The sequence below is a fragment of the Scomber scombrus genome, chromosome 11 (genome assembly GCF_963691925.1).
Source record: "Scomber scombrus chromosome 11, fScoSco1.1, whole genome shotgun sequence".
In the NCBI taxonomy this organism is placed as follows: domain Eukaryota; kingdom Metazoa; phylum Chordata; class Actinopteri; order Scombriformes; family Scombridae; genus Scomber; species Scomber scombrus.
Genome location: NC_084980.1, coordinates 29,886,632 through 29,906,401, shown reverse-complemented (window position 1 = coordinate 29,906,401; position 19,770 = coordinate 29,886,632). Strand labels below are relative to the sequence as shown.

The 19,770-nt window shown below is 38.5% G+C and overlaps 1 protein-coding gene and 1 pseudogene across 1 annotated transcript; both read right to left on the bottom strand.

The window, feature by feature from the left end:
* Window positions 1–547: 547 nt before the first annotated feature.
* Window positions 548–5,506, bottom strand: LOC133991147 (immunoglobulin lambda-1 light chain-like; annotated as a pseudogene).
* A 3,272-nt stretch (window positions 5,507–8,778) lies between these two features.
* Window positions 8,779–19,457, bottom strand: LOC133991155 (immunoglobulin lambda-1 light chain-like). Its single transcript, XM_062429625.1, has 5 exons — window positions 19,415–19,457; window positions 18,996–19,322; window positions 12,023–12,064; window positions 9,724–10,032; window positions 8,779–9,275 (listed from the first exon to the last, which is right to left on the bottom strand). Exons 1-5 carry the CDS (start codon window positions 19,455–19,457, stop codon window positions 9,061–9,063), a joined length of 936 nt encoding a protein of 311 aa, XP_062285609.1. The 3' UTR covers window positions 8,779–9,060.
* Window positions 19,458–19,770: the final 313 nt, after the last annotated feature.

Below are 19,770 nucleotides of genomic sequence, written 5' to 3'. Positions count from 1 at the left end.
GATTTGAATTTTTTTAATAATTAATAGCTGTAATACTTATTTGTTGCAGTTTGTTTTATAATCACTTTTTTATTGAAGTTGTTTTTTTGCTAAAAATACAAACATTATATTAAGCTATGGTGCTTCTGTCACCTTCCATTGTCGTTGCCTGGAGACTGTGAGAACATTCTTAACTTTCACTGTCTCTCTGCAAAGTTTAAAAAGAAACATCCTGTGTTTGTTATCATCAATCAGAACACAAACCAAACTGAGACACAAATACAAACCACTGAAATAAACAAGTCACTTTCTCCACATTGAGTCACTTTTGTATTTATGTCTGTCATATAAATCTCAGAGTTTTCTTATAGATGAATTCTATTTTATCATGTGTTTAAACAACAGTGTTATCAGTGTAGAGTTGTACATCCACACTGAAATATTTATAAAAGATGATCAATGTAGAACCTTGATAATCAGGGGACCCATCATCACCACCATCATTTCTACAAAACAGGGTTATAGAAGGAAACAAAACAAATGAAAGAAAAATAAGCTACAGTTAAGATTTTATTTGTAAATATAAATGAGTATATATGTATTTATATATTTAGCACAACTGTATCTAACTTGTGCATAAAGAGAGAAAATGTAAAAACAAGCACAACACGTCATAAGTGACATTTATGAAGACTGATCAAAGTGATGAATGAGATGAATTGATGAGATGTGATGGTGAGAAAAGGCGAGCAGGAAACAGTCAGTCAGCATGTGTGCAGTTGGTGGACGGTCCCTTGTTTCTGAGGATCATCAGCAGAGAGAGTCCACAGCAGTACACCAGACTCTTCACTATCAGCACTGTGTACAGCACACAGAGCAGCTTCACCCTGCACTGAGACTGGAAGAGCACTGACACACACACACACACACACACACACACACACACACACACACACACACACACACACACACACACACACACACATACACACACACATACACACACACACACACACACACACACACACACACACACACACACACACACACACACACACACACACACCCAGGTTTCAGTCTGTTCAACTGTGGACATTTCATCACAATATCATCACATTTTCTTCACTATAACTTGGACTTTTCCACACGGGACGAGCAGCTTTACATGAAGACAGGGGTCCACTACAGTTTGACTGACAGCTCAAAGGCCCTTATTAAATACAACAAGTCAGGGCCGGACCCAGATTTTTAGGGGCCTAAACAGGATTGGATTTCATGTTTTTAACTTCACAACTAATAAACTACAATTTAAAACAATTAAAATCAGTCAAGGATAAAAAGCAAAGTCCAAACACTGTTTAAAAACACACAGGTTACTATAGATGTGAAGTTTTTAGCACTTGGGAGCAGAAGAACTCCACAACAAGCTAACAAAGTCATCTCTGACATATAATGGTGCGTGTGCTGTTTGCTGCTGGGCAGGTAGTGTACAGTGGCTTTATCAGGAAACTGCTGCTGCTGCTGCTGGAAACACTGAGACTGAACCAGACAGGAAATGTGCCACAAAACCACAACTAACAGCCAAAAGAGGCTAAAAAGCTCATTTAGTCATTAGATTCTTTCTTAATATAAAACTATTCATTAGTGCAGCTTTAAGATAGACTCCCTAAACTTGTTATATCTCCCTCAAAGCCTAAAATGTAGTGTCGCTCCCCCAAAAGGTGTTATTAGTCAGCCTGTGCAGTGAAAGCTCTCTCAGTGGGACTTGTTGTGCTGTGGGACACTCTAACAGAATCAGGGAGTGTATGTTTAAATCCTTCAATGATGAGCAGAAAGTGAACAGACTGATATGCAGCCCTAACTGCAGCAGGACATTGGAGCTGTCAGAGCATGCAGAGAGGCAGCAGGTGATCTTACAGTCAGCTTGCTGCAGAGCTGGCAGGTCTGCTGGCTCTCTCTCTGGAGGACAGGAGGCTGCTGCAGCTGGAACCTCTGAAACAGAAAAGGAGTCAAATGTTTGGAGTTGCAGTGAGAAATGTCAGCGCTCTGCTCCTCTGCTCTCTCTGACAGCGTCTCCAGATGAAGCTGAATCACTGCTGAACACAGTCACCAAGCCTTCATTACCTGTTTGGACCTCCATTGGGCCCCCCTCGTGCTTGACGTAGCAGTGGTATTTATATGTGCTGTTCTCTTGCTGATGGAGCAGCAGGATGGAGGCGCTGCGTCCCGGCTCTCTGAGCTCCAGCTGCTCAAACTCAGCAGGGGTCAGATCCTCCAGCGGGCCGTTCTTCTTCTGTCTTTTCCAGGAGAACCGGACCAGAGGAGGAGACATGGCTGAGGCCAGACACAGCAGGGAGCTCTTCCCCTCCAGGTGGGCTCTGGATGCTGCTGGGTACACGCTCACCACGGGCTTCACTACCTGCTCATCTGAAGTTTGACAGCAGCAACAAGCAGCACAGACACACATTCACACAGTCAACAGCAGCTTACAGCACTGCACTGCATTCAGTCTGATCCTGGAAACTACATGATCACTAAACTACTCATCAATACACCACAAACATCATCTACTGGACACTGGATCAATAATCATATCAGACTAAAGCATCATGGAAGCTCATCATATGTCATATAGAAAGATTCAAACACAATGTACCACTCTTTATCAATATTTAACAACATTAATTACTAAGATAATAAAATGTGTAAAACTTGGTTAAAATATATTATATTCATATTACATTTATAAATGATTATAGTGTTTTATATGAAGTATATTTACCACTATATACTTTACTCTAATCAGACACAATACATCAATACTTTAACTACTTTTTAAATAGTTTCGGCTTTTATATAAAACACAATTACAACATGTTCACATATATCAGATAAAATATAAGATATGATATATGTTGTTATGTAAAATTATATTTTCTAAAATATTTTAACATTATTTGACATCACGTTCATTTCATTTATATTAAATGTGAATTAAGGTACAATTATACATTTAATCTATAAATTATATTTATCGCAATAACATATTCATCTCTTTTTACCTTCATGCATTAATATAGTTTCTACTAATAAACATATTTATCATCATAAAAACACAATTATCATGAGATAAATTTTACCATTTAATAAATTTATACTGTATATTTAACACAATATATTTATGACTATTTGCTTCTAAAATGACATTTAGGAACATTTATTAAATGATGTTTCACATCATATTCATTTTGTTTTTAACAAACAGGAGCTGCTGCTGAATCACTGAGATGATTAAATCCTGTTTATTTGTAACATTACTGATATCAGACTTTTAGGGCTGGAAACAAACTTTGATGTGATGCATAAATAAAGAATAACTTGTGGTGTGCAGTGAGATTTGAAGCTCTTTTCGGGAGTTATTGATTAGTTTTATGTAAGAATGGCTGCAGAAAGAATTCTCTACTAAATATGAAAAAACTAACACGTAAAGCCTGAAGCAGCAGAAACTAAAACTACAAACACATTTTCAACTTGTTCAATAAAACAACTGAAGGAAAATGAAAGTTTAGACTTACCTACAAACAGTTTAGTGCCAGAGCCAACAATGCCGTACAACTCTCCTCCTGACACAGTGAAAAAGCCTCGTACAAAAACCTCTCTGCTGCTGAATGTGTCAGCTGAAGTGAAATAATCCAAATTATGAAGCAGTTTCATATTTCATCTCCATGATGTGTTTCTCTAATGTTCATATCAACATGACTGTCTCTTCTTTTGTTGTATTTTTCTTGATTTCAGCCTATTAAGGTGGAGAGAGGCGGGATCCTGCTACATTTCTAATCATTCCAACACATGACACATGTTGTCTGTCACTTTAATAAAATATGATTTTACTACATGGAGATCAGTAGCTGTGAAAACAATAAATAAATCCAGGCTGTGAAATTCAGCCACTCTGTAGCCTGCAACAGTAAAAAGTGTCCGTCATAAAAGTCCTCTGTGATTGTTGATGTACAAATCAAAAGTCAAAAGTCAAAATTCTCCTCCTGACTTGTACTTTATCCTCAGACTGTCATTTGAAGTTAGAGTCCTTTAGATGTTGGTCCTTGTTGATAACTTGTGTTCACTGTTGGTAACAGGAAGTGTTATAATAATACATGTAGTTGACAGAAAAGAGGTTGTTCACGTTGTCCACTCCAGAAAAAGAAGTGAAATCCTGCTACTATAGTTTGTTTATATATTGTAAGCTTTACATCTTTTTCTATTTATTATTTTGTCCATTTTTATTCTTGAATCAAATGTTAATAAAGTTTGACTTTTGATCTCTCCATTATTTGTCTCTTTTATCTGTTATATGTGTGTTTGTTTGTGTTCATCTTGTTGTATCATTGTGCTTCTGTGTTGCTCCTTTGTCCTCACTGTGTGGAACAACAGGAAACCTGCTGAAATACCTGATCAATAATATCAATTCAATATAATGTTGAAATCTAAATCCTGACACCAACAGACAAACATTTTGTCCTCAGCTCAGTTTGTTTGTGACTCTGGCTGAGATGGAGGTGAAATATAATGATAATAATAATAATAATAATAATAATAATAATGCATTCTATTTAAAGGCGCCTTTCAAAGCACATAAAACACAACAACAGTACATCAAACAATATAAATCAGGTAACATTTAGTGCAAAGATAAAGAATAAATATGAATGTGACTACATAGTGCATCACTACAATAAATATACAAGAACATGATGCATAGTTAGTGTGAGACAGAGTACGCCACTCTGAATAGGTGTGTTTTCAGGTGGAATTTAAAGGTGGAAACAGTCAGAAGTTCTGACGAGCTGGTTGGCGGAGGAGGATCGGAGAGTTCGGGAAGGTGTGTAGATGTGAATCAGTTCTGAGAAATATGATGGTGCCAGGTTGTGAAGGATCTTGTAAGTGAGGAGTAGAATCTTACACGATTTGAACCTGGGCTGTGGTTTACTGCTCTCTTCCTGTCACTAACACTGTTTGACATCTGGAGGTTTTTGTACAGGCTGCAGGGATCATTTCTCACTGTGGGAAGCAACTTTATAACAGCCACAGTAGTAGGTGGCTGAATGTGAGAGTTCAACTGTCTGGATCGTCAACTCACTGCCGTTCTGTGTCTTTACAGCTGAGAAATCATCTATCTGAGTGTGATTGTAACCTTTATTTAATTCACCAGTATTCATGTTAATATTAAGAATCAATGTCAATGTTTCTGTGTCTTTCTTCTGTAACCACCATACATACGGGTAATTTCTCCAACACTGGTCAGTTTCTCCACAGCTGAAGGAGACTGATTGGCCAGCTCTCCTGGTCAATGTTAAATCATCCTGAATCAGCTGTGCTGCCATGGCAACCAGCGCTGTAGAGAAACAGACACACAGATGAAGGTCAGTGTGACAGTGTTTGTTAAAGGTTGAGTTTGTTGGCTCCTGATTGGCTGGAAACACTCACCTGAACACAGACAGCACAGAGCAGCAGCTGGGAGGAAAAGCATCTTGTGCAGTGGTGTTTCCTCTGGTGAACCTGGGGAGAAGTGGCGCTCTGATGCAGCTGAGGCCAAACAAGGACGAGCTGTGAGATCAGACGAGGGCCACGTGGTTTCTAACAGGTCCTCAAACCTCCCATCAGCCCCTGTTGCGGACAGATAAGGCTGCTTTTTGACAATAGACCTTTTAATAAAATACTTTTTGATTTGTACTTGAAAAGCAGACTTTATACTGTTAACCTTTAAGTTCCTCTGACACAAAACAGCTTTTGTATATTTATAATAGTATTAGTATTAGTATAGTATTATTTTAAATGTATTATTGAATCAACTATTTTGGAGTTGCTTTAATCAGAATCAAAACAAGAAGCAGGTTTATTGATTTTATATTACAAATAATAGAAAGAAAGACATTTACAGTAAAAACTATGTAAAATGTATTATAAATGATAAAGTGCTGCTACACTTTTAAAATTTAAATGGAACCGAATTAAATTAAATGTACAAAATACTGACCAGGAATGTGCAAATATTCACAGATAATAATAATAATTTTAACTTTTTTTCTTAAATAGAGAATCTTTCTGAAAAGTTATTGTCAAATCTACTTTAAATGTAATAATACTAGAAACCAAACCAGGTAAAAGTCTCTTTAAGAAGCTCTATGATCAGCTGGGATATATTTAATGTTATTTTAATAAATTGTTCTGCTACCAAGCTTTTCTATCATCTGAACAGTTCTCACACCATATTTGTAACTCTGAACAGTTTGATCTTTCCCCAAGAAAGACCCTCAAAAGTCCTAATGGTATCTTAATATGTTGTCATAGAAGAAAGACAAGAAGTTTGTAATCTTATCAGCAGACAACAACCTCTATTTACAGTCTTAAATGGGCGTCACGGCTATAAATGAGGCTTACATTACGGTTGTGTGATGGATTTATAACAGACATGGTGATTTCATGGTGACAGACTGCCTCACTGTGGTCAGTCGGAGGAAACACAAAGGGATCCAGACGATGCCATCAGTGGTTACCATGGCAACGTGATGCTTTCACTCTATTTCTGCTGTCAGCAACACAGTGACATCTAGTGGATAAAATGGCTTAATACTGATCTTAAAAGAAAGAAACTGTTACTCATATTTTTAGAGAATGCAGAACTGTAAAAGCCCCTAGAAACAAATCTTAAAAAATACATGTAGCCTATTTTTCTATAAAAGGAATTTATTATATTGATATTATATAATTGTGTGTGTGTTAAAGCAGCAGTCAGATGTCCATATGAACAGTGAAAGAAGTTTTCCTCTCTATAATCATTACTTCTGTTATGGGTCAACTCTCAGTTTTAGTTTTCACATGATATATATACATACACATATATAAGACATATATATACTCTTTATACACATTTTGGAGACATGAAACCTAAAATTTGAAGAGACTAGTAGTAGAAGCAATGTGTCGTTGCAGCCACCAGAGGGCAGCAGTCTAAAGGTTTTATCAGAGTCGTTAATAGAGAGAGTTCAGACATCTCTACAGTAGGCTTCATGTTGTCACCATAAGGTCCGATGGTTCTGAGTGCAATTAAACGAGGTGGACATGCCTAAATAAAGCGCTTGTTTTCTCCAGTGACAGGCTCATAAATGTCATTAACATTGGCTCACAACATGGAAAGGATCCCTACAGAAGTACCTCCGTGTTCACTGTCATTAAAAGTATTTTGGCCTACGATCAACAAAGCCAGCCTTTTGCCTCAACACACTTACAGGCAAACTCATTTTAACTTTATTATCTCCTGTTGGTACAAATACAACTTTCCTTGAACATTCCTTCAAAGGCATATTAGTTAACCTATAAACATATCTCTGTTATGTAGATAAACACTGCCTCAATGCTTCTTTTGCACTAACGTTCCTGTCCTTTGAAGCTCTATTGACATTAGTCAGCAACAATCCTCTCTCTCTTTCTGCCTTCGATATGTAAGAAATCATGTAAATAACACACGAATAAGCATAAACAACAAACTGTACATCTGAATGTGCCTTCCAATATTTCAATAGTGGCTTGCTATACTGATTACCCAAACTTCATAAACCTGCCTCTTAACACTATATGTATAAACTAAACTAAGCTAAACGTTTACATGCAGCCTCAAAAGACGCTTGACCAATCCCTAAACTTTGAAACAAAGCTTCGATAGCTATTGTTCTCATCTGACTGAGCCTTTTTGATTTCTCTGCATAATCTCTGCAGCGTACTCTCTTTTCATATGATTTGAATCTTTGTGACCCAGTTTACAACATGTTCATGCTGCACAATTCTCTGTCTTATCTACCTGACACTGGCATTTGTTTTTGCTATCTTTATCTGTTTTGGTGCGACAAACAAATACCCTGACCCTAACCTTATGTGCACATACAAAGTGTTCTTTAACGCCTACTCTCAATGTTTGATAAGACCCCAGGTATGAGGTATGAAATCTTCTCTGTGCAGCTTTAATTATTATTATTGTTACTATCAATCACAATTTCGACCATTTTTTATTTTTATCAGTGTAAACTTTATTGGTTCATTTATTAGTGAACACAGTACAGACTGTGGGAGCTGAGCAGACTGCAGGAGTTTGAACGTCTCCCTTTATTTAATTATGTCAGTTTCTCAGCTCTGAGTTTAGGATTTGAGCTGCTTCTCTCACAGATTAATAACACAAATTACAACTGAGACAGCGAGCACTGAGTTCATACTGAAGTTCCTGGAACAATTCTTTAAGCAGAGTGGATGGTTGTAACCGTCATTGTGTTATTAAAGTGAAAAACCACAGTGAACAGTGTGGAGGCTGCTGAGCAGAAACCCACACGGCCCGTCTGCTGCAGGAAAGGAAGTGTTGATTCGCTGTCAACAGTTTTTTTTATGAGTCCTTATAACCACAGAGAACAGATTCACACCTGCAGCTGTACACTCATCAACTTCCCTCCCTCTCATTTGTTATTTCTGTCTTTTCTCTTGTTGTCTGTTAACCTTTCTGGTGGAAATATTTACTTTCTACTCTACTACATTAGACTTTATTTTAAAATATAATTATAATTTATAATAAATATCGTATCAAAATCAATATAGAGACACAACTTTTGAAAAAAAATGAAACCAAATAACATGAAACAAAAACACTGTGTTGTGACAGTTTATTGAGAATATCACAGTTATGAATTAAAAGGACAAATATAACTTTTCAGAATTAATTAAACACAAAACAATAAACACAATAAAGGTTTTAAAAATACTAAAAACTAAGTAATATATCCTACAATACAAATCAAAGTTTATAGTTGGAAACAAAACAAACCAAAGCTAAAAAAGTAACTGTTAAGATTTTATTTGTAAATATATATCAGTATATATGTATTTATATATTTAGCACAACTGTATCTAACTTGTGCATAAAGAGAGAAAATGTAAAAACAAGCACAACACGTCATAAGTGACATTTATGAAGACCGATCAAAGTGATGAATGAGATGAATTGATGAGATGTGATGGTGAGAAAAGGCGAGCAGGAAACAGTCAGTCAGCATGTGTGCAGTTGGTGGACGGTCCCTTGTTTCTGAGGATCATCAGCAGAGAGAGTCCACAGCAGTACACCAGACTCTTCACTATCAGCACTGTGTACAGCACACAGAGCAGCAGCACCTGGTACTGAGACGGGACAGAAGCTGATGGAGCTGGTGGAGATGTTGGAGCTGGTGGAGCTGGTTTTGGCAGAATAAAAGTAGAAAGGTCTGAAAGACAAAAAAGACAAAAACACAATGTCAGCACTCTGCTCCTCTGACAGCATCTCCAGATCAGGAGTGGAGTTAGAATAAAATAACATTTTAGTGCATTGTATGACTACTGCAAACAAAAGTAAAAATAGTGATGTATTTTGGTCCTTATCAACAATTTTCCAAAAAACAATGCACATGCATTAAGAAATACTTATTACATTTTTAATTACATTTCACTCAGCCTCAACTGAAATGTCTTTGAGAAGTTTAGCTCGTTATCACAATTGTTATGAACTCACTCTAATTCATTCAGCAGCTGGTTTAAGTCACTGTTCAGAATAACCAGATTTTTCTTTTTGTAAGATTGAGGGCTTTTGGGAAAACACAACTAACTCCCCCCCTGCTGGAGGTCCAGCTCCTGAAACTGAATCACTGCTGAACACAGTCACCAAGCCTTCATTACCTTGTACTGATTCGGCCTCCACTGTGCCTCCCTCGTGCTTGACGTAGCAGCGGTATTTATATGCGCTGTTCTCTTGCTGATGGAGCAGCAGGATGGAGGCGCTGCGTCCCGGCTCTCTGAGCTCCAGCTGCTCAAACTCAGCAGGGGTCACATCCTCCGCCCAGTGGTTCTTCCTCTTTCTTTTCCAGATGAACTGGACCAGAGGAGGAGACATGGCTGAGGCCAGACACAGCAGGGAGCTCTTCCCCTCCAGGTGGGCTCTGGATGCTGCTGGGTACACGCTCACCACGGGCTTCACTACCTGCTCATCTGAAGTTTGACAGCAGCAACAAGCAGCACAGACACACATTCACACAGTCAACAGCAGCTTACAGCACTGCACTGCATTCAGTCTGATCCTGGAAACTACATGATCACTAAACTACTCATCAATACACCACAAACATCATCTACTGGACACTGGATCAATAATCATATCAGACTAAAGCATCATGGAAGCTCATCATATGTCATATAGAAAGATAGTTTTAGGTTTTATATAAAACACAATCAACACAACATGTAGAGATATGTCATATATAATATAACGTAACATAATATAATATGATGACATTTCTCTTTGTTAAATTAAAACTATAGTTTTATTACTTGGTTAAAATATATTATATTCATGTTACATTTATAAATGATTATAGTGTTTTATATGAAGTATATTTACCACCATATACTTTACTCTAATCAGACACAATACATCAATACTTTTAACTACTTTTTAAATAGTTTCAGCTTTTATATAAAACACAATTACAACATGTTCACATATATCAGATAAAATATAAGATATGATATATTTTGTTATGTAAATGAATTATAAAATATTTTAACATTATTTGACATCACGTTCGTTTCATTTATATTAAATGTGAATTAAGGTACAATTATACATTTTATATATAAATTATATTTATCGTAATAACATATTCATCTCTTTTTACCTTCATGCATTAATATACTTTCTATTAATAAACATATTTATCATCATAAAAACACAATTATCATGAGATACATTGTACCATTTAATAAATATATACTGTATATTTAACACACAATATATTTATGACTATTTGCTTCTAAAATGACATTTAGGAACATTTATTAAATGATGTTTCACATCATATACAAGGCCGTAGCCAGGATTTTTCAAATACCGAGGTCAAAAAGAAAACCTCAAGCTATGTAATAGTTAAAAGTAATACATGATGTATTTATAACACTTTCTTGCTGTGCATTTCTTAGTCATGGTCACTTTTGTGGTTCAGTTCTTTCTTATCACTTCCAATTTTGCAACTTAAATCAACTCCTATTTCAGTATTCTACAACTTCCATGGTTGTATCTTTAAAAATTATAACTGCAATATATTATTTTCTTTGTTTGTTCTTAAAATTTGGAATGGAGCACGGCCTGCTGGGAGAAAAGGGCTCGTCCAATGAATGAACAGTTTGCAACATCGGGTCATGTCCAATTCACAAATGTAGACAACATATTTCTGGCTATTTTCAAGTCGCAGTTCACTACTACATCTACTGCAGCAAATATTTTTTCTGGAAGTGAGCACTATATAACTGCGACATAAAAATCTCTAGTAATATGCTGTGTATATTTGTGAATTTGTGACGAATCTGCAGACGGAAGCGCAACACAGCTGGAGCTGTTCTGTAAGGAAACCAGTTAAATTTGAAACCAGTTGCGACATAACACTCGGGCCAGTGAAAAAATTCCCGGTGGATTTCAAGGAATCACTCCGCCGCTGGTTATAGCCGACTACTTTTGTTTTGACATGGCAGCGGTATCTGGAAGTATGTGTCGTTTGACGGTCGGCTATTTTCACTTCACAATTAAACGAAACTTCAAGAAAAAAATACCGAGGACATGACCTCGGTGTCCTCAATGGTAGCTACGGCCATGATCATATATCATCTTGTTTTTAACCAACAGGAGCTGCTGCTGAATCACTGAGATGATTAAATCCTGTTTATTTGTAACATTACTGATATCAGACTTTTTGGCTGGAAACAAACTTTGATGTGATGCATAAATAAAGAATAACTTGTGGTGTGCAGTGAGATTTGAAGCTGTTTTCAGGAGTTATTGATTAGTTTTATGTAAGAACAGCTGCAGAAAGAATTCTCTACTAAATATGAAAAAACTAACATGTAAAGCCTGAAGCAGCAGAAACTACAAACACATTTTCAACTTGTTCAATAAAACAACTGAAGGAAAATGAAAGTTTAGACTTACCTACAAACAGTTTAGTGCCAGAGCCAAAGATGAAGTACCACTCTCCTCCTGACACAGTGAAAAAGACTCGTACAAAAACCTCGCTGCTGCTGAATGTGTCAGCTGAGGTGAAAGAATCCAAATTATGAAGCAGTTTCATATTTCATCTCCATGATGTGTTTCTCTAATGTTCATATCAACATGACTGTCTCTTCTTTTGTTGTATTTTTCTTTATTTCCGCCTTTTTAAAGAGAGAGGCTGGATCCTGCTACATTTCTAATCAGTCCAACACATGACACATGTTGATTGTTTACATAAAAGACTCATCGACCACTGGGGGCAGCAAACTCACCTCCTAACTTTTATGAATGAATGAATGACGTTTATTTATAGCACCTTTCACACAAAGAATGAGTGCAGCAGTGTTTTAGTTCTTGTTGACGACTGTCTTCAGGGCAGTGTTGTAATGTAACGAAGTACAAATACTTTGTTACTGTATTTAAGTAGAATTTCTCTAATGTTCATATCAACATGACTGTCTCTTCTTTTGTTGTATTTTTCATGATTTCAGCCTACTAAGGTAGAGATAGCCTGCAACAGTAAAAAGTGACCGTCACAAAAGTCCTACAGTATGTGATTGTTGATGTACAAATCAAAAGTCAAAATTCTCCTCCTGACTTGTACTTTATCCTCAGACTGTCATTTGAAGTTAGAGTCCTTTAGATGTTGGTCCTTGTTGATAACTTGTGTTTACTGTTGGAACAGGAAGTGTTATAATAATACATGTAGTTGAGTGTTGACAGAAAAGACTTATCTACCACTGGGGGCAGCAAACACACCTCCTCACTGTCATGAATGAATGAATGAATGAATGAAATTCATTTACAGCACCTCTCTGAGTCCTAGTGTTTTTCTCCTTCCTCTTGTGAGTGTTTCTGTGTTTGTTTGTCTGGAGCTGGGCAGAGGTGGAGCCTCCACCTGCACACCTGGGGGGTATTCCAGAAAGCGGGTTATGTGAAAACTCAGAGTAAGTTAACCCTGAGATGAGGGAAACTCCGTGTTATCCGTTCCAGAAAGAGAGGTAACTGAAACTCTGAGTCAGTCACCATGGTAACTGGAACTCTGAGTCAGTCACCATGGTAACTGACTCTGTGAACATAACCTGCTCGCTGGCAGGTTTTCTGTAAGAAACCCGGAGTTTCTACCTTTCTCCTCCAGCCTGCCAGACAGCAAGCTGCCAGACATGGGTTGTCCGTTTCTTCGCAATCCGATAGATATCGAGGCAGAATTATTTTCCCAATGCCTTATGTCGGGAGATGTACTCAGGGCTCAATTGGATGTGCTTTCATTCCGAGATGAATATCTGTTAGAACGGTATCACTGTTCATTACACTCAATCCTTTCTTAACATTGTCCGGCCATATCTGCCTTCTTGTTAATCTAATTTTTAGGAAGTATCTTATTTAATATTCATGTACACATCGTCACATGTTAGTCTTATAATCAATGACTCCAATATGTATTATATGTAAAATTGTGTTAAATAAAAGTGTTAAAATAGTGTAAAATGTTAATCTACTAAGCAGGATATTAGATGAGAGGACATATGTGTAAAGCAGCTTTCTGTTTGAGGTTTAAATTACTACATGTTGAAGTAGCCACTGAATTAATATTTACTTTGTTTAATAGCCTACGTCAACTATGAATAAAATCAAAGCGAGGTACAATCACAGCCCAGCAAAATGTGCCTTACTTTTCTGAATTATGTTTTTTTATTTCATTTTTAGCTGCTTCCAAATACGTTACACCACTTTTTCACCTGTATGCTACAATTTTAAGTGAGGTAAGTTAAGTCAGTGGAGTAGTGCATTAAAAGTGAAGCATTGACTCGGGCAGCAATTTTCTCCCATGCCGCTTCTCTCTCGCGTCTGCAGCGGTGTTACTTTTTGTGAAATATATGATCATATTCGCCACAGGCCTGCAGGGGGAGCTCCAGTTACAGGGAGGTGACGTAACTCGAGCTTTTTTTTCTCAGTAGTTGCCATGGTGAATCAAGGTATCGGGGCTCCATTGATGATGGCTTTGTATAGTGGTCGCGCACGCGCTAAACTCAAGGTTAACATACTCAGAGTTGATTTACCTAATTCAGATCAGCTGTTCTGGAACCGGATACTCAGAGTTTCCCATCTCAGAGTAAGTCAACTCAGAGTTCTGGGTTAGACTCAGAGTTTGTTGAACCTCCTACCTGGAATACCCCCCTGCTGTCCATCAACTCATCAAGCCACCTGCACTTCATCTTCTCATCAGCTCCTTGTTAAAAGCCAGGTCCTTCTTTGCAGTGCTCATTGTTGCAGTATTACACCATGAACACTGAAGAGTGGTGAAAAGCGGCCTGCGGCAAGTTGCCATGCAATCCCTATGTAAACTCACCGCACATGGCGGTGAAGTTTGGTCTAAAAAAAGTTGAGAATGGTTGAACTTTTTGCAGCAAGAGAAAACTTGCAGCCGATCAATGCACTAAGTTGTCTGACGTATTCTAGTATGTTTCAATAAATGTTTTCCCGCCCCAAACACATTTAACAATGGACGATAAACTTATTGTGACTATTTCTGCACATCACATACTGTTAGATAACGTATCATTTAGAGATGCAGAAACTGAAGCTGTATCGACAGAGATCTCCAGTCTGCTCACTGAGTTTTGAACTGAGATTTTATATCTGCATGTGGAAAAGTATTTGGATAATTTTGCTTCAAGTTGAATACCCATCTTACACACAAGTGATGAAATGCTGCTTATGTTGGGCACAAAGGTGACATCATGACCACTCCCCGTCTGTGACGCAGCGCCTTTTAATCTCTTATCAAGGATATTATTTAGAAGAATTCCTTTTGTGTTCTTTTGCCTTAATAATGAGAAAAAAATATACACAAAAAAGGTCAGATCGGGAACCCATATATGCATAATGTCTCCTTGTTGCATTTAGTGTGCTTGAAATACCCAGGGTTTGGCTAATGTTATGCCTTTTAAAAATCATTGATTTCCCTGGTTTATTTTTGGGAAAAATATTAATCCCCAGTGTCCATACACACCAGTGCCTCTGTGTTTTTCTTGGACGTCTCGGCATACAGGACAGCGCATATGGCCAAGACCTCTGCTGCACCAAAGTGTGTGACCTCGCCAACTGCATCACCCCCAGTCCTCCAACCAGGCAAGCTCGACCGATCCACTGTCAACAAAAGTCGCTGCTCTCAGCCGTGCTTCACCACGGTGCCTGGAAGCACCAAACTACCATCCAATCGTTCACTGCGTTCTCACACTGCTCCTCTCCCTAACACACTCATTGTCGGGGATTTAATTGTGAGGAATGTCAGGAGAAGATCCGCAGTGACCTGCTGTTTCCTGGGCTCAAGGGTAGCAGACATCCTTGAAGCGATCCCCGGTCTCTTGGTCAAACATTCCTACGTACGGAATGTAATCGTTCATACAGGTTGTAATAATCTTCCTGACCAGAGGTCTGAAATTTTGAAGCAGGACTTTAGCAGGTTTCTTGACTTTCTTAAATCTCTGGCAAACATATTTTTGCGTCTGGCCCCACGCCTCCTTTCAAGAGAGGCATTGGTCGTTTTAGCAGGACCCTCAGCCTTCACACCTGGTTGCAGTCGGCCTGTGCAGCGTATAACACTGTTTTTATTGACAATTTTAACCTGTTTTGGAATCGTGCATCCTTCCTTAGAAATGATGGCATCCACCCCAACGCTCTGGGTGCACACATTTTAACGGACAACCTATTTTATACAGTTTTAAACACTAACTCAAAGTGACTATCCACTAACACACGCTCAAACTCAGACAGACGGGCCACATCCGGTCCCCAATCTCAAGCCTGTTTCTACGTCCCATTACCGTTACCTTACCCACCTGTGTGCTCTCAAGCTCCCCCTGTTGTCCAGGAGTCTCCAGTCCCCTCTCATAATGGTCTCTCTTTGAAAACCTCCTTCATTCCGGTGATAATCAACAACAGACCTCACAGACGTCACAATGTTTGCAAAAAAAATGTTTTGACCCGGGGAGCAAATGCTGCAAATCTTCATCCCCTAAAATTCTGTGGTAATACAGAATATACACCGATCAGTCATAACATTATAACCACTGACAGGTGAAGTGAATAACACAATCATCATGGCACCTGTTATTTGGTGGGATATATTAGGCAGCAAGTTGAACATGTTATCCTCAAAGTTGATGTGTTGGAAGCAGGAAAAATGGGCAAGCATAAGGATTTGAGCGAGTTTGACAAGGGCCAAATTGTGATGGCTAGACGACTGGGTCAGAGCATCTCCAAAACTGCAGCTCTTGTCTGCAGTAGTCAGTATCTATCAAAAGTGATGGGCGACAGGGTCATGGGCGGCCAAGGCTCATTGATGCACGTGGGGAGTGAAGGCTGGTCCATGTGGTCCGATCCAACAGACGAGCTACTGTTGCTCAAATTTCTGAAGGAGTTAATGCTGGTTCAGATAGAAAAGGTGTCCAAATATACAGTGGTTTGAGGAGCACAACGAGTTTGAGGTGTTGACTTGGCCTCCAAATTTCCCAGATCTCAATACAATGGAGCATCTGTGGGATGTGATGGACAAACAAGTCAGATCCATGGAGGCCCCACCTCGCAACTTACAGGACTTAAAGGATCTGCCACAGCACACCTTCAGGGGTGTAGTGGAGTCCATGCCTCGACAGGTCAGGTCTGTTTTGGCGGCAAAAGGGGGACCAACACAATATTAGGCAGGTGGTCATAATGTTATGCCTGATCGGTGTAAATCCATATCTCCTGTTAGTTGTGCTCTCTTAATACAAAGTCTCTGACTAGTAAAACATTTATCCTTAATGATTTTATCTCATCCAATAACTTGATGATTTAAGTGCCTTTTCTAAACTATGTCCTCCCAACTATACTCAACTCTCCCAGGCTTAATGGGGGGAGGTGGGCTGGCAACACTTAAACTGTGTCTTCATTGCAGTGGATAAACCTCCTAGCTTAGAGGTTCTGATGTTTAAGATCAAACTTGATTTCCCAGTGTGCTGTATTATTATCTATTGCCCCCGAAAGCCTAATAATTGTTTTTTTAAATTTGAATTTTCAGATTTTATTTCTTCCAGTGTTCTTAATTATGACCACATTTTATTGGTTGGTGACTTTAACATTCATGTTGACCTTCCTGGTAATCATTTGGCATCTGAATTTTTAAATATGTGTGAATCTTTTTGTGTCATCCCCTACACATGAACGGGGCCACACCCTTGATTTGGTTTTTACCATGGGCTTAGATTTGAACACTCTACTCCTTAGGGATTTTATTTCTGATGATAAAATGGTTTTATTTGATATTAACTGCTCTTCTGCTGGCCCGTTTTTATGTAAAAATAAATAAAAATATCAATAGAAAATAATTTATTAGATAAAAATTTAAATTAAAAATTATTATTATTATTATGCCTTAAAACGTTGGACCAAATAGCCCCTATGAAAGCTAGGCCATGTCGTCCCTCTGACCCGAGTCCCTGGATAAATGACCATATTCAATCAATCAATCAATCAATCAATCAATCTTTATTTGTATAGCGCCAACTCACAACAAAGTCATCTCAAGGCAATTCACACATAGAGCAGGTCTAAACCTTACTCGTCAGTATTAAGATTCAAGATTCAAGAACTTTATTTGCCTTTTGTGCACATTTGTTCAGAGAGTCAAGTTAAAAAGACACAAAAGAAGGACACCTAAATCTATAGAACATATACTTCTCTAGAAATAAAAAAAAGTGCAAAAAACCCTATATAAAGGGAAAGTGAGAGCATTTTAAGTTGCACAAAACCCTATATAGAAGTGTAGATTGCATTTTAAGTTGCACAGGTATATTGCACAGGCCCAGGAGACAATATAATATGATATGATATTCTATGAGGTAGGTCAGGACATCAGTTTATTTTGTTTTGGCCAAGAGTCTCACTGTGGCGGGGAAGAAGCTCTTAAAAAAGCGTGTTCTGTTTGTGGTAATGCTGTCCGCTTGTCTGTGTCTGAGGTTGTAAGTGCAGTTTTTGTGTGGAGCAGGGAGTGAGCTGGATGTAGTGTGTCTCTGGTGATTCTCTCTGCTCTTTTTTGACAGCGCTGTAAATTGTGTCCATGGAGGGGAGTTCAGTTCTGGTAACCCTCTCTGCAGTCTTTATGACTCTTTGCAGAGCCTTCCTCTCTGTCTGTGTGGTGTTTCCATACCAGACAGTGATGCCCGTGGTGAAGATGCTCTCTATCAGTCCTTTGTAGACCTGGGTGAGAGGGCAACAGTGCAGACCAGCTTTTCTGAGCAGCCTGATGAAGTACAGTCTCTGCTTGGCTTTTTTCACTGTGGCGGCAGTGTTCAAAGTCCAGCTCAGATCTGATGTTACTTGTAGTACCAGGAATCTGTATATTAAAATATATTATTATTAAAATTATCAAATCTACTGACACGTGTAGCAGGTCCAGCAGCAGGTCAAAGAAGACCATTTTTATCTTCATCTCACACTTTGAAGTCTCTCTATCTTTTTCTATTTATTATTTTGTCCATTTTTGTTCTTGAATCAAATGTTAATAAAGTTTGACTTTTGATCTCTCCATTATTTGTCTCTTTTATCCGTGTTATATTTGTGTTTGTTTGTGTTCATCTTGTTGTATCATTGTGCTTCTGTGTTGCTCCTTTGTCCTCACTGTGTGGAACAACAGGAAACCTGCTGAAAGACCTGATCAATAATATCAATTCAATATAATGTTGAAATCTAAATCCTGACACCAACAGACAAACATTTTTTCCTCAGCTCAGTTTGTTTGTGACTCTGGCTGAGATGGAGGTGAAATATGTGAACCTGGGCTGTGGTTTACTGCTCTCTTCCTGTCACTAACACTGTTTGACAGCTGGAGGTTTTTGTACAGGCTGCACGGATCATTTCTCACTGTGGGAACCTTTTATCCAACACCAGCAGTAGTAGGTGGCTGAATGTGAGAGTTTAACTGTCTGGATCCGCAACTCACAGCCGTTCTGTTTATTTACAGCTGAGAAATCATCTTCCTGAGGGTGATTGTAACGTTTATATAATTTACCATTCGTCCTGTCAATACCAAGAATCCATGTGAATGTTTCTGTGTCTTTCTTCTGTAACCAGAATACATTTGGGTTTTTAGTATCGCCACACTGGTCAGTTCCTTGACAGCTGAAGGAGACTGATTGACCAGCTCTCCTGGTCAATGTTAAATCCTCCTGAGTCAGCTGTGCTGCCATGGCAACCAGCGCTGTAGAGAAACAGACACACAGATGAAGGTCAGTGTGACAGTGTTTGTTAAAGGTTGAGTTTGTGGGCTCCTGATTGGCTGGAAACACTCACCTGAACACAGACAGCACAGAGCAGCAGCTGGGAGGAAAAGCATTGTGTGCAGTGGTGTTTCCTCTGGTGAACCTGGGGAGAAGTGGCGCTCTGATGCAGCTGAGGCCAAACAAGGACGAGCTGTGAGATCAGACGAGGGCCACGTGGTTTCTAACAGGTCCTCAAACCTCCCATTAGCCCCTGCAGCAGACACATAAGGCTGCTGTTTGACAATAGACCTTTTAATAAAATACTTTATGATTCATACTTAAAAGCAGACTATAGACTGTTAACCTTTAAGTTCCTCTCCACTTAAAACATTTTTATTCTCAGTACTCTCAGTCTAACTGTGTCTAATAGTTTGGAGTCAATCCTGG